The sequence below is a fragment of the Symsagittifera roscoffensis genome, chromosome 9 (genome assembly GCF_963678635.1).
Source record: "Symsagittifera roscoffensis chromosome 9, txSymRosc1.1, whole genome shotgun sequence".
NCBI lineage: Eukaryota > Metazoa > Xenacoelomorpha > Acoela > Convolutidae > Symsagittifera > Symsagittifera roscoffensis.
The window spans coordinates 52,304,112-52,318,153 of NC_087070.1; the positions used below are offsets into that span (position 1 = coordinate 52,304,112).

The 14,042-nt window shown below is 38.6% G+C and overlaps 1 protein-coding gene across 1 annotated transcript; it reads left to right on the forward strand.

Moving 5' to 3' along the window:
* Positions 1–3,257: 3,257 nt before the first annotated feature.
* LOC134854268 (uncharacterized) lies at positions 3,258–7,199 on the forward strand. The gene is made up of 4 exons (XM_063870462.1): positions 3,258–3,644; positions 3,752–4,109; positions 4,933–5,448; positions 6,215–7,199. Exons 1-4 carry the CDS (start codon positions 3,306–3,308, stop codon positions 6,532–6,534), a joined length of 1,533 nt encoding a protein of 510 aa, XP_063726532.1. The 5' UTR covers positions 3,258–3,305; the 3' UTR covers positions 6,535–7,199.
* The last annotated feature ends 6,843 nt before the right edge of the window (positions 7,200–14,042 follow it).

The following is a 14,042-nucleotide window of genomic DNA, read 5'->3' on the forward strand; positions in this document are numbered from 1 at the left end:
CATGAGAAAATGATGGAACTTGAGCCTCTCCTAGAAGCTTCGGGAGAACGCAACCTTAGAAGCATCGACCTCACGCATGGGGATTGTCCATGCCACTGTCTGGCGCAGACAGTGTGGTACCCGGACCGCGCCAATCTCTGTCTGATCTGGGACGTAGAAGAAATTAAGTCGCTAGGACTACCGGAGTATCGACAAAAGGTGACCATCTTAGTGGTAAGCACGATGCTGGCTCTGAGATGGATTGAGGAGAATATAGCGAAGTACAGAGAATCGAGAGCGCCAACAGCTGAATCGATTTATGCGATAGATTACAGCAGGAGACTGGAGTTGTTCGAGACTGCATGCAAGGTATTCGCCATACCAGTGCAAGTCAGACACATATGGAGCCGCCTGAGATTCTTTCCTTGGTTTCGTGCGACGTTAACATCCTGGTTGTATGCAGTGACAAAGGACCACATGAGGAAACATCAGAAGGAGTATCGACAATTCCAAGCTGAAATAGGGCCAGATGCCTTTAAGAGACCTCTGCTAACCCATCGAAACGCAATCACGGCGGGGTGGAAAAGAGTAGGCAGAATATCCAGAGACAATTCTAGAGCGAGGGAAACGATACTGGAGGAGGACCTGGCGAGGAATGTGAGCTTGAGTCTTCATAACTCCTTCTGCTTGAACCGGGAGTCGAAGGTGAAAGGCCTACCAAGTCAATTGAAAAGGTTGCAAGAGCAGAGAGAGTGGATGCGAGCCTATGAACAGCTGAAGGCCTGGGAGGAAATTGTGATTAGCTCCGATGACGAAGAGGCACTATTGGAACAAATTACAGTGCCAAGAACACCGGTATCAGGTACCTCGAAGGCGAAGAACATGAGGTGAGCCAGTGGCTCGAAAGGAAATTCTAGAGTCTTGAGTCTTGAGAGGGAGGGGGCTTGAGCGTGAACTTGGATGAAATCTGGGTTCACGAAAAAGAAATTTTAGACGAATAAGATATTGTTATTAATATGATAGATCTAGTATATAAATCAAATTGATGCATGACAATTCTCTGACTGAAATAGGACAAAAGAAATTTTAAAATTACCAGCTTAAAAAGCGGGGATCCATGGGTGCAGGTGTGTGCAGATTTTGATTGCTGTTTAGCGATAGTGTGAAAATTTTATATGGTTGTGAATTTTGGAAGGTAGATAAACTTAAGTCCGATGCAAACTTCTGTAAATGACCACTGGCACTGTATCTTGAGCAACACTCGGTTCTCTGGGACTTATTGGCAGATGACAACACACGATGAGGACATCGATCTCGAGTCCGGGGAGTATGTGCCAGTCGGTCATGTCTGGGGGTTTGACCTTGAGAAATACGTAATTTTGGAGTGAAATTTTAATTTTGCAAAATTCGAATCGAGCCTGTCATGCTCAATTTTCTCGAACCAACTGAAAATGAAAAAGTCAGAAATCAGAACACCCGAATTAACAATTGCGGGAAACTACTCAAGAAAAAGGCAGGAAATTGCTATTCGCAATTTCTCGATACGAAATATCAAGAGAGTAGAGCTGTCTTGTCCTGAAAACAGGAGAATCGAATACGGACTTGAGACAGAACAATTATTCGAATGGAAAGGAGTGGACTCTGAATGGAAGAGTGGACAACTCGAGTGTCCAAAGGGTTCATTCAGAGACTTTGATTCTAGAGACAAAAACTTACTTCTGTTATTGAAACTAATTGGCCTTAAAACTTATTTAGTTATATTACTTAATTCTCAAGCTGCTCAGTTATAACTTACTCCTCATATTCAAGTGCGTCGATATGTAAGTTCCAATTTAAATTTCTCGAGTGTATTTTATGATAGTTATGTTGAGATAAGGCGAGTTTTAGGTTGATCCATCTGAAATGGATCAAAGTTCCACTGTCCAATAAAAAGTAACTAAGCGGATTGTTCCGACCCGGTTTTTAACGGCGTTCATGTATTTTGGGTATCCCGAGACCTAAGTATGGGGACGTCTTTATTTCTAGAGTGGGGGGGTATTTTGGTAGTGGCCTTTAAGCTGTAATGGGTTCCAGTCTCATGTCGCAAGCGAACCGAATTGGCTCCGACCGTTCTTGAGGCGGAAAAACACAAGAGATAGTGTCCCTGACTCTTGAGCCAATGGTTATAGGGCCTATTTTTCTTAAGCCTCATATGTGACTAAAGTAGGCGACTGTTACATTTGCTTGTACACTCTTTGTTGTTTTTCCTCATCTTGACGCAGCATAAAGGTAAAAAAAAAAGATTTTGACTGGACTTTAGGGGACTGAACTAACCCATGATAAGCGGTTAGTGGGAATTTTACAAATCAGCAAATAAAAAAAAAGACAACTAAATTAATTTAAATTTTAAAATCGAATTATAAAAATCAAAAACAAGGAAAAATCTCACCCGAGCTCAGTAGGTCCAGCGGCGCACCACCAGACTCCTCAAGCCAGTTCCAATTTCCCACCTCCCCGCAGAAAGTCACTTGACAGACCTGTCTCTAAAATCCCTCAGAGGGCGCTCCCCATACAGGCACAAACATCAAACATAACAAATCTATTTAATAAGTTTATCACAACAATTAGGCTAATACTTGTATTGTTATGGGGAATTTTTTCAGTTTATCAGAAGCAAAACTTCGATATAACTGCGACAGATTTTCGGCTGATTTGGAAGTTTCTTTTGTGAATTGGGGATGATTTTGATTATTTGGATTTGTTTTATTTCTTTCGTCGATTTGTTTGCTGTTAGCGCATTTCTGAGTTTTGTCTCCGTTTCAATCAGCACTTCATGATTACTTGGTAGCTGTGATTCCGTCAATTGTTGCTGACCCATGACCTAGTTTTACTCGAGGGCAAAAAAGCCTTTACCCGGATATACTATAAAACAGTATAGAATTTTTCTTTTAAAAATGCAGAAATTAGAAGTCAAACTGTCAACGAAATAAAGCTATTTAATCAATTGTTTTTTGATAATTTTTCGTTTGAACAAGAACTGGTTAAGCATGTTCAAGAAGCATGCTGATATCAATGCTTTTACCCGCTTTTTTCAGATTTATCGCTGTAGGCCGTTGTTCCCACTTATTTCAATCCTGACTTCACTCTGTTAGTTTGAATATTTGATTTTACCTTTTTGACAAGGTGTTTTTGATGACAAAATTGAAATCAGAAAGCGAGACATGGAAGGACAATCACAGGTTTTTCTTCAATAAATAGTTTTGATCAATTTTTCATGGTAAATTTTTTATTTCAGGTAAGTATTGGTATATATTATAATACACTAGTATTATAAAAGAAGAGCATAGATGGACTCTCGATATAAGACGACATTGTGTCTGCATTACGCCAAGCACGGTAAATGTGAAGCGGGGTCAAATTGTCATTTTGCCCACAGCAACCGCGAATTGAGATCATTTGAGAACGTTCTCTACAAGGCACAGCTCTGCACTGCATATGAGCAGGGAGGTGTTTGTCAAATGGGAGATGACTGTCTTTTTGCGCATGGCGAAAACGAGCTAAGAAGTGACGATGTTACCATAAGCAGTCACAGTCCTAATCAGTCGCAGATTAACCATTTGATTATTGGCCCGGACTCAGAGAATGATCCGGGAAGGACTGAAAACGACAAGAGAGGAGGATTTAAGGTAATTTTTATTTCTATGTTATAATACTGTTCTGAAAATCAGATTTTTTGCCAATAAGATGTGATAAGTTGGGTTTTGCCAGGGCTAAAAAATGTCTATTTGTTTAGTCCGCTCTTTGCATGCATTTCTCTAAACACGGAAGTTGTCATATGGGAGTCAAATGTACTTTTGCCCATGGAAAAGAAGATCTGATCAATGTAAAAGCGCCAGATACGAATGACCCGAAGTACAAGACGAAATTGTGTCTAAGGTTTGCACAGGACAATTTCTGTCCGAGTGGAGACTTCTGTGTTTTTGCTCACGGTGAGTCAGAGTTGAGAGGGGCTACCGACGAAAGTACGAAACGATCTCCTCTGTATAAAAGTACACTGTGTCACAACTTCTCAACTCTGGGTGTTTGTCCGAGTGGCCGAAACTGCGCTTTTGCTCATGGGAGATATGAGTTGAGACCTGCTGGATTTGATGGTATTGCTTTATTTTCTACAGTATTAGACAAAATTAAACGCAAATTCTAGATTTTACCTTGTAAAACGCCTTTTTTCAGTGTGCTCTATGGACAACATTTCAATTGAAATTCAATTAAAATTTTACATAGACCAAGAGCAAATGATCGGAGCTACCATCAGTGAAAGTATCAATATTCAATGATTTACCACTAATCCAGGTCTGAAAATGCCTGTTTTCCTCATCTGAACTAAGTTTTGCATCGTAGTGAAATCTTTCTTGAATAAGCAGAGTAAAAAATTGTTCTTGCAACGTGAAACATTCTCAGTGAGAAAATGGAAACAATCAGTGTGAATTTTTACTAAACTCAGACCTTTGTTACTTATTCACTCGCAGTAGAAAACTTAGTTCAGATGAGGAAAACTGGCATTTTCAGACCTGGATTACAGTGGTAAGTCATTGAAACCAAATATTGATACTTTTACTAATGGTAGCTCTGATCATTTGCTCTTGGTCTATGTAAAAGTTAAACTGAATTTCAAAGGAAATATTGTCCAAAATGCACTCTGAACAGAAGAAGAAGAAAGAACACCTAAATTACTATACAATAAAAGCCGAGGCATCAGTATAGCAAAGTGTAAATAATAAAGTTGGTTAAAATTCATTGAAGGCAATGAACAGTGTATATTACAGTGAAACACAGGCATATTACAGTGTAAATTCTAGAATTTGCGCTTAATTTTGTTCACTAGTGTATCTATCAAGCTTTTTGTTAAAAATGAGATGATAAATGTTACCTTAAACGAAAAAAAGACTAATGAAATAAATTTTTGCAATGTTTTAGGAGATTTTGACGCAAAAATTCAGGAAAATCCAAAATGGAAATGCTCTCTGTGCAAAATCTTTCAACAAAATGGACATTGCAACAAAGTGAATTGCGATTTTGCGCATGGTGACTCCGAGCTGAGAACTGAGAGTCCTGAGAACCCTCGCATATTAAGAAGCAATTACAAAACAGTGATGTGTCACAACTGGACTACCCATGGACACTGTTATCATGAGGAGACTTGCACTTTTGCGCACGGCGAAGAGGAACTTCAGAAGTTCAGTGGAGGAAGAGATGTCGCCAGTGCTCTTAAACTGATCCGAGGTGGAGCTACCGTGAACCCAGTCATGCGCAACAAGCGACCTGGAACAGCGGGTATGAGTCAAAATGGTGGCAACTCTGGAATGATGGCAAGTCAGCCACAGCCGATGTCATTCCAGAGTGTTCCGAGCGTTTCGAATGAGCAGAAATTGTTTGCAGAGTTTCTGGAGTTCAAGAAGTTCAAGGAACAAACAGAGAATACTGGAGTATTCAGTTAGTTGTTTTGTTTAATTAAGAGTAATGCACGTAGTGAGTGCTTTTACACTAGTGGACAAAAATAAGCGCAAATTTTAGACTCTGTAAAATGCCTGTTTTCACCGTCCATTTTGGACAACAGTTCCTTTGAAATTCAGTAAAACTTTTACATAGACCAAGAGCAAATGATCAGAGCCACCATCTGTAAAAGTATCAATATCTGATTTCTATGACTTACCAAAGTAATCCGGGTCTGAAATTGCCAGTTTTCCTCATCTACACTCAATCCAAATTTACCTTCCATTGTTTTGTTGCTTTTTTCAACAATTGATTTTTATTCAAAACAAATTGAGACAAATGAAAATCTTAGCAGATCTAGATTTTCTCCAAATTTTTTTTAAGTTTTTTTTTCATCTATTTAGCGGGCGGTTTTCGTCTTAATTTCTGTAGCTTTTTTTGTCATACTATGTCTGCTGGCGTATCGCAACTGGTGCGAAGCTCTGCTTGGACTCTGTGTGAGTATCTTCTGATATATAGCAACAGAATTTGATGACTTGTCTGGAAATAAATTAATGAAAAAACGTTTTTAGCAAAATTAACGTTAAAATGTTTTTTTTTATCTGACCCATTTCAGGAACTAACTTTGAATCTTTTCCATTTCCCCTTTCTTTGAATTAAAAAACTGCTCTAACCTTACCTTAATGCAATGAAACGTAGCATGGCGAACAAAATAGCATTTGTTTTCAACATCGCACGATGTTTCTAATATTTGTTTATATTCCAGACAATAACTTGCACTCGCGTTTGGGTCACATGGGTCAGCAGAGTCAAAGCCAGTCCAGCAACGCCATGATAATGTCCAGCGGGCCTGGCTATGAACCGATAAAGGTGTTGAATAACGTCACAGGACGACAAGTGGCCGTCACCGAGCTGATGGCGAATCGCGGAGGACTGGGAAGTGGTCGCAACAGCAACGGAGGTTTCGGTAGCGGCGGCGGCGGCCGAATGAGTACTCCGAGGAACCGCAGTAGTAACGGGTTCGGGATGAGCAGCATGAACGACAATTTCTCGAGCCAAGCTCAACAAGAGATGGATTATTTCTGATGCTTCAAAACTGATTGCTAGACATCAGTGTGTGAGCATTAACATATGATCCGATGTTAATTATTAAGCATTAGTAGCATTTCAATTCTGTTTAATTTTAATAATAAGTGTTCAACCCGAACGACGAACAAACGGAGGTGCTGAAAATAATTTTAATGTCTTATGTTTGAATATATAGACAGATGGTTTACTATGCTAAGCATAGTTATTTCGTTTCAAATCGAAACTGATAGATACAGAAACCTTTAATTTATGATTATCATGTTTATCTTGAACCAAATCTTTAGGTTATGAATACTTTATTTGTGAGATATTTATCTTTCCAGATTAACATTTAATGTTTTAACTAGGAAGCATTGCATTCGCTTTCTTGCAGTTTATGAAGCGGTTGTAGGGCATCATTTTTGAGCTAGTGAGTTGTGAGTACTGAATTGATTATATATCAGTAATATTGATATTTATTGGAGATAATGACTCGATGCTGAAGTCATTTGGAAATGTGAAACAAAACTGATCGTGAAAGAATGTAGAAAAGTTACCTGAAATTTCACTCAAATACGCATTGCAGTGATTTGTTGTTGATAAGTTGAATGCGAGAAGTGAAAAGGATACCCACAGAAAATGAACATTTAACTGTACAACAAGTGAATTCTACCATTACTGACCTAAAGTATTGTTCCTCAATTCAATCTTTGTTATGTATTTTCCGAAACTTATTCGCCCTCTCCTCAAAGCATAGGAACCCAAGATTTATAGCACAATCAAGAAGGCCAATTACGCCAATCAATGAAAGTGGAAATGGCGCAAAAAATAAACAAGAATGACTGTTTCGAAAGTGCACTTTGACTTCAATATCTCCAGCTGAATGAGAAAGTTACGCTATTCAAACAGTTTTTGTTCCGACTTTCGATACGAAAGTAACGGAATATTTGTGCTCGGGGTGGGTTTTTCCTTCTTCAGACAAATTTTGACTTTTTAACTAGCCATTATTGACGGCATTTTTTTAATATCATTCAAAAGATATTGTTGTCCTGAGCTTAAATTTGAAAAGATATTTCACCTGTGATCATTTTTTGTAAAGTTATGAGGGTTTAAAGATTGCCAGTTTGACCTATTTGGGACAATTAACGCGCGATATAATTCGCGCTATTAACGCGTAAGCGGAGATTTAATCCGTCTTAGAAATCGTTCCAAATTGGTTGAACGAAACTTATTTGCCATAATTGATCTGTTACAAGTAGCGAAATCTATCCTTTTGTATTTTATATGGCGTGTGGGGGGTTGATTTTCACAAAAATTTTCAAATTTTGGAAAAAAAATTTTATTTTGTTTTATTACTTTTAATTTTTTAATGTTATTACTGCTCCATAAACCTTAAAAGTCAGTCGGAACATTCAGGGCTTCGCCCTGATACGAGCAGTCTTGTTGTTTTTTAAACTTAGTGAAAACTCTTCAGCATAGCAGTGGTATGCTTAATCGTTTTTACTGATTCGATTTTGCGGGAAATACCTTCCTTTTGGCCAACTCTTTCTACAGAACCCACAACTCCGTCGATTTGTTGAATTGATAAATTTAATTTTTTTAACCAAAAATAACAGTCATCAAAAGTTCATGAATTTAAAAACGCTGAAAGCTGATTTTCTTTTGGAAATTGAAAACTATCAAAAAAGGAATATTTTTGCTTTTCACCCTCCTCACACAAGCAAGCATCAATTTTATGGTGTACCCAAAAGGTTTTATAAGGTTACGCAAGAAAAAAAATGTTTGTCATGGCCTAATTAGTCAGCATGTAACAATCGGGCATTGTAACAAAAAATTCCTTGTAAAAAACCGCTGGTGAGGGGAAGGTAAAAGCCAAAAAGTCCATTACTTCGGTATCATTTGTTTCGTTGAACTTTTTTCAAATGTCTGATGACTATATTTTGTCTTGAAGGTAGGGGGTTTGCGTTCAATTAATTTTTATTCAGGATATCAAAAAGTTATAGTTTAACTCATGTTTTTTTCAACACTGAAAAAGTTATATAATATATCTATCAAGCCATATAAAGTTCACCTGTGGCATTTGTTTTTCCTTATAAAATTACATCTTAATTGAACTTCTCACCTCAAGAACCCTTATAATTTACACTTGCTTTAACAAAGTGGAATATAGACTTTTCCAGGTTAATAACTAGCTTACCGAAATAATTCGAAACCTGTTTATGCAAAATTACAACTAAGGTGTTAGTATGCAGATGTGGCGTAGATGTAACGTGTATGATCTCGGTCAGCACCGGTTTTTATGTAAAACAAGGTTTTGTGACAAAAAAGTACTTCGGAGATTTGGTTGTTCGCTTGTTTATTGGGCTAATGTTAAGGCTATTTTGTGGAGCATTTGCGTTCCAAAGTTTTTTTTGATAATAAAAAATTCGCAATCTTTGGAAGCTTATTTGAAGTTTTGAATATTGTCTCGGCAATTTTAAATTTTTTTCAAATGCCTGTTTTACGGTGTAAAAAATATTCGCCTGATTGTTGAATGTTTGAAAATAGTCAATCAGTTGGTTTGCTGGATTAATTACACAAGCAAAGCTTGTGTCATAGTATGAACTAACTTTTTTTTTCCCAATCTAAGTCGCAAAAATTGTTGCGACGCAAATATTGTTGCAATAAAATGTGTTCATTTCGAAATTGTCCTTTTTGATCAATTACCAGCTATTAAGTACAGCCAATGCTAAGGATATTAACACCGACTATTATTGTTCCAATTTTTGTAACGAAAGTTACGGAATATTTGTGCTCGGGTGTTTTTTTTCCTTCAGACAAATTTTGTCTTTTTAACTAGCCTTTTTTGACGGAATTTTTAAATATTATTCAAAAGCTAGTGTTGTCCTGAGCTTGATTTTGAAGTTATATTTTATCTGCGATCGTTTTTTGTGAAGTTATGGGGTTTAAAAATTGCCATTTTGGTCAATTTGGGTCAAGTAAAGCGCGATATATGTCGCGCTTTTCACGCGTAAGCGGATATTTAATCCGTCTTAGAAATCGTTCCAAATTGATTTGATACTAGAAGCGAAAACTATGACTTTTTACTTAATATAGCGTGTGGGGGTTAATTTTCACGAAAAAGTTCAAAATAAAAAAAAATATTATATTTTTATTACATTTAATTTTTTTTACTGCTCCATAGACCTTAAAAGACATTTGAAATATTCTGGGCTGTGACATGATACAAGCAGTCTTGTTTTACAAATAGCACTTCAGCTCCAAGTTATCATGGATCTGTAGAGTAGAGGTAGGGAAGGAAACCCGCAACAAAATAGGAGGGTTCGAACCTGGGCAGGGTCCGATGTTTTTAATGAATTTTTTCGTATACTAGCTAAAATGCGTCCGCTCTATAAACAGGCATGTACAATTGGTAAGTTTTTTCTTTTAAATTTACTGCTAATGCGTCATAATTGGCTTGCGTCAATTAAGAATTTTTGCAGACTCCAAGTTTTACTCCTTCAGTTTTTCCCAGTAGCGTTATCGGTCATATTTTTGCTTGTGTATGCAAAGGGGCAATCTCGCCTCTGTGTTTAGTTTCATGTATGTATACTTATGTACGATGCGCAACGTGTATGCGCAACTGATTTAGTATCGATAAAAAGTCAAGGTTCCGACGCGTTCAAGTAATCATCGCAAATTGAAATGAGGCAGGCTAACTAATCCCAATATTTTTCATTGCATGATAGTTTTGGGCAATTTTTTTATGCATATTTATGTATTCATAACTTTCTTCACAATTGTTGATTTTTAGAGCTTTTTCTGTTTTTTTTTGCTTGCGTTTCTTTGATAAAAGTATCTCAATGTTTGCAACTATTTCGTTTTCAAATAGTATTGAGTTTATGATTTGTGTAATTAAGGTAGTTTTTCAGGAAAAAATCGTCTTTAAATTTCATCAAGCTCAATTTTGATATATAATTTTTGGTTTGGCTTTTGATTTTTTTTAGCCTCAATATAATGATAAAGGAACCAGTTTGAGTTTTTGTTAGTTTATATTCATTGTTTGTTTTCTGTCTGGGGACCTGCTGCTGTGACCTTGCAATCTCTATCATCCAGCATGAACTGAAACAATCCGGTGCAGTAAGATTTAGATTTGATGCCTTACAGTTGCTTTGCAATTTAACTTTACACACTATACGTTTTACATCTTCAACATGGCGCAGCCAGCGGAAAGAAAAGGAGGAGGAAAATCCTCTAAACATCTTGTCGTTCTCGGACGCACGTACTCCGGAACCCCCAACGTATTGGGAGGAGTGGATCATTAAATTTCACTGGGGGATGATTGCAAAATACGATATAGATCCGGATGATTTTTATTTTGCAAATACTCTAAACGCAGCGGCGATTGCAGCGCTCCCAGAAGAAGTCAACGGGAAGAACCGAATCGAGGCAGAGAAGAAGTTAAAATCGAATTTGTATCTCTGTATTGGGGCGAGGCACAGGGATTATTCAAAGCAAGAAAACCGACGGTCAGTATTGAAACGGAACGATACCCACGAGTACTGGACGAAATGCAAAATGTTTTTAGACGCGAGAGAAATGTAACACACGAAAGAAGACTATTTTACTTGAAAGACTATTTTACAAAGAGAGAACGAAACGTTCGAAAAAATCCATGCGGAGTTAAGCGCACTAGCCGGACGATGGGATTTCGCGAATGCGGCCGAAAATATCCGTGATATACTCTTTATGAATATGCGCGAGTCTGAGTGTCAAAGGGAACTGTCGCGGTCTACAAAGTTACCGGAGGAGGTCTACAGTATCGCACTATTATACGAAAGAGGCGAACGCGCATACAAGTCTTACACTGGAAAACCAGCATCGTCTGCGCCGCCAATAAGCATCAAACAGGAACCGGTGAACAATATTAGAAGAGGCCAGGGATACTTTCGGGGTCGAGCACGTGGGGGGACGAGGAGGATACACCCCAGGGGCGAGTAGTGGAGGCAGTAATAACCGTAGGTGTTATAATTGCGACGCACCGAATTTTACGCTGGACCACATCGCAAACTGTCCTGCCAAGGGAGCAACATGTAACGCATGCAGGAAATTCGGACACTTCGAACGCACATGTAGGGGCATTAGAAGAAGAACTAACCAGTGGAGAGGACGAGGACGAGTAGGATTGGTGAGGGACGAAAATGAGCACCACCAAAGCACACATAGTGTAGACATCGCACCATCGGAAGATCAAGTGGCTTGGGTGAATCAGCAGGGATACGGGGAGAATGGGTCAGCGTCGTCGGAGTCTGATGACTACATGGTGATATCTATCAAGAAGAAGAATGTGATGGAGGTGAAGATACCAGAGGCCAGAGTTCAAGTGGAGGTGTCCGGGAAAAAAATGTGGCTGTGGGTGGATAGTGGATCTCCAGTGACGATCTTCAGCGTGACAGACCTAAAAGCAACATTGGGTAAAACAAACTTTCGAATGCAACCATCGCAAGAAGAATATTTGGACTACAATAACAACCGAATACACATACTGGGGAATGTCGCAGTGACGATGGCACTAAATGGCTGGGCTGCTCCAGCGCAGGTGTCGGTGATAGCAGGGAACCACCAGTCAATCCTTGGGCGCGACTTAATGGGCACCTTAGGACTCGAACTAGTTCAAAGAGGGAAAGTGATGGGAATAACTGGGGAAGGGAGCAATCAGGACGCAGAGAGATACGACGAGCTACAAACTTATTTCTGTAAGTTGTATCCAAACTTATTTACCAGAATAGGGAAAATTCGAAACGCTGAAGTACGGGCCGAATTCTTTGAGTTGTTGAAACCGGTACAGCAAAAGGGACGTCGGGTGCCAATCAGTCAACAGGATAAAGTAGACAAGGAAATACATCGGTTGATAACAAAAGGCCATATTATAAAACTGCAAGAATGTTCAGAAAGGCATTTCGTCTCCCCTATAGTTTTCACAGTAAAAAGAATGGAAGTAAAAAATTGGCATTGGAATCAAGAGAACTCAACAAGCAGGTGCACAAAAATAAGTACCAAATGCCAAATATCGACGAATTAGTCGACGGAATAAGTCAAATAATCGCAGAACGAAAAGCGGGGGATGTATACTTTACAACATTGGATTTCACATATGCGTACGGAAAAGTGGCGTTGGATCAAAAAACTAGTGAACAGTGTAATTTTTAAATAGTCGGGGGAAAATCAACGGGAACATATTGTTTGAAAAATGGATTTTACGGGCTCACATCAATGCCGGCGGAGTTCCAAAAAGTCATTGATAATTTATTTAAACAATTCCCCCAGGCTAACGCGTTTATAGACGACATACTGATTGCATCAAAAGGAATAAAAATCGAACACATCGCATTAGTGGAAAAAGTTTTAAAGAAATTGGACGTATCAAACGCTTTGCTAAAATTAAAAAAATGCGAGTTTGCAAAAACAGAATGTGAATGGTTAGGTTGCCGAATCGGGAAAAACGGCATTTCACCATTGCTTAGAAAAACTCAAGCAGTAGAAGATTTAAAACCCCCCAAAACCAGACAGCAACTCAAATCATTAATGGGGTCTATGCATAGTTTACACAAATTTCTACCTAAACTCGCCGAAGTTAGCGCGCCGTTACGACCGTTAGTGAGCCAAAACAAGGAATTTGCTTGGACATCGGAATGCGAAAACGCATTTTAATAACTGAAAACGCTAGCCAAAAACATAGTAGAATTGAAACACTTCGACATTTACCGGGAAACGAGAATAGTATGCGATGCTAGCCATGATGGCCTGAGGGCTTTGCTAGAGCAGTACGGCTCCAACGGTTGGCACCCCATTTCGTTCGCGTCACGCTACCTAAACCCGGCCGAGAAAACATACTCTACGAACGAATTGGAATTACTTGCGGTCGTGTGGGCAACAGAACATTTTCGAAACTATTTTTACGGATGTTATTTTACTGTTATATCTGACCACAAGGCATTACTAACACTACTAAATTCATCACCGAAGGGAAATAAAACATTTTTTAGTAGACTAACCCGATGATACGATCGGTTATTACCATACGATTTTAAGGTCGAACATAGGCAAGGGTCAAAAATGGGAATAGCAGACTACTTGTCGCGTTTCCCGTCTGCAGCGGCGCCAGAAACAAGCTACTACGATGAAAATTTTACAGTCGCAAAATTGCAAATGATAAATGATGCATCAAAACCTAGGGACGAAAAAATTCCTCAGGGTCAAGTAAACCAAATTCGGAAAATTTGGACGGTAGAGGGCGGAAAAGCATGTTTGTACTCAAAGCGTAGTAATGTAGCCAATGAAACGCCGAAAACACTAAAGTATGCAAATAATTATAGTGAGCAAAAGCGCTCACTAGAGGGCGTAATTACATGCAACCAGCGGTTAGCCAGTCAGAGAGCACATATTTGCAAACCGAAGGAAATATGCAAACTACGAAACAAGAAAATCAGACATTGTTATCAGTTCGTAAAGTCAAGTTATCTTTTCAATCAAAATTCTACATCAAA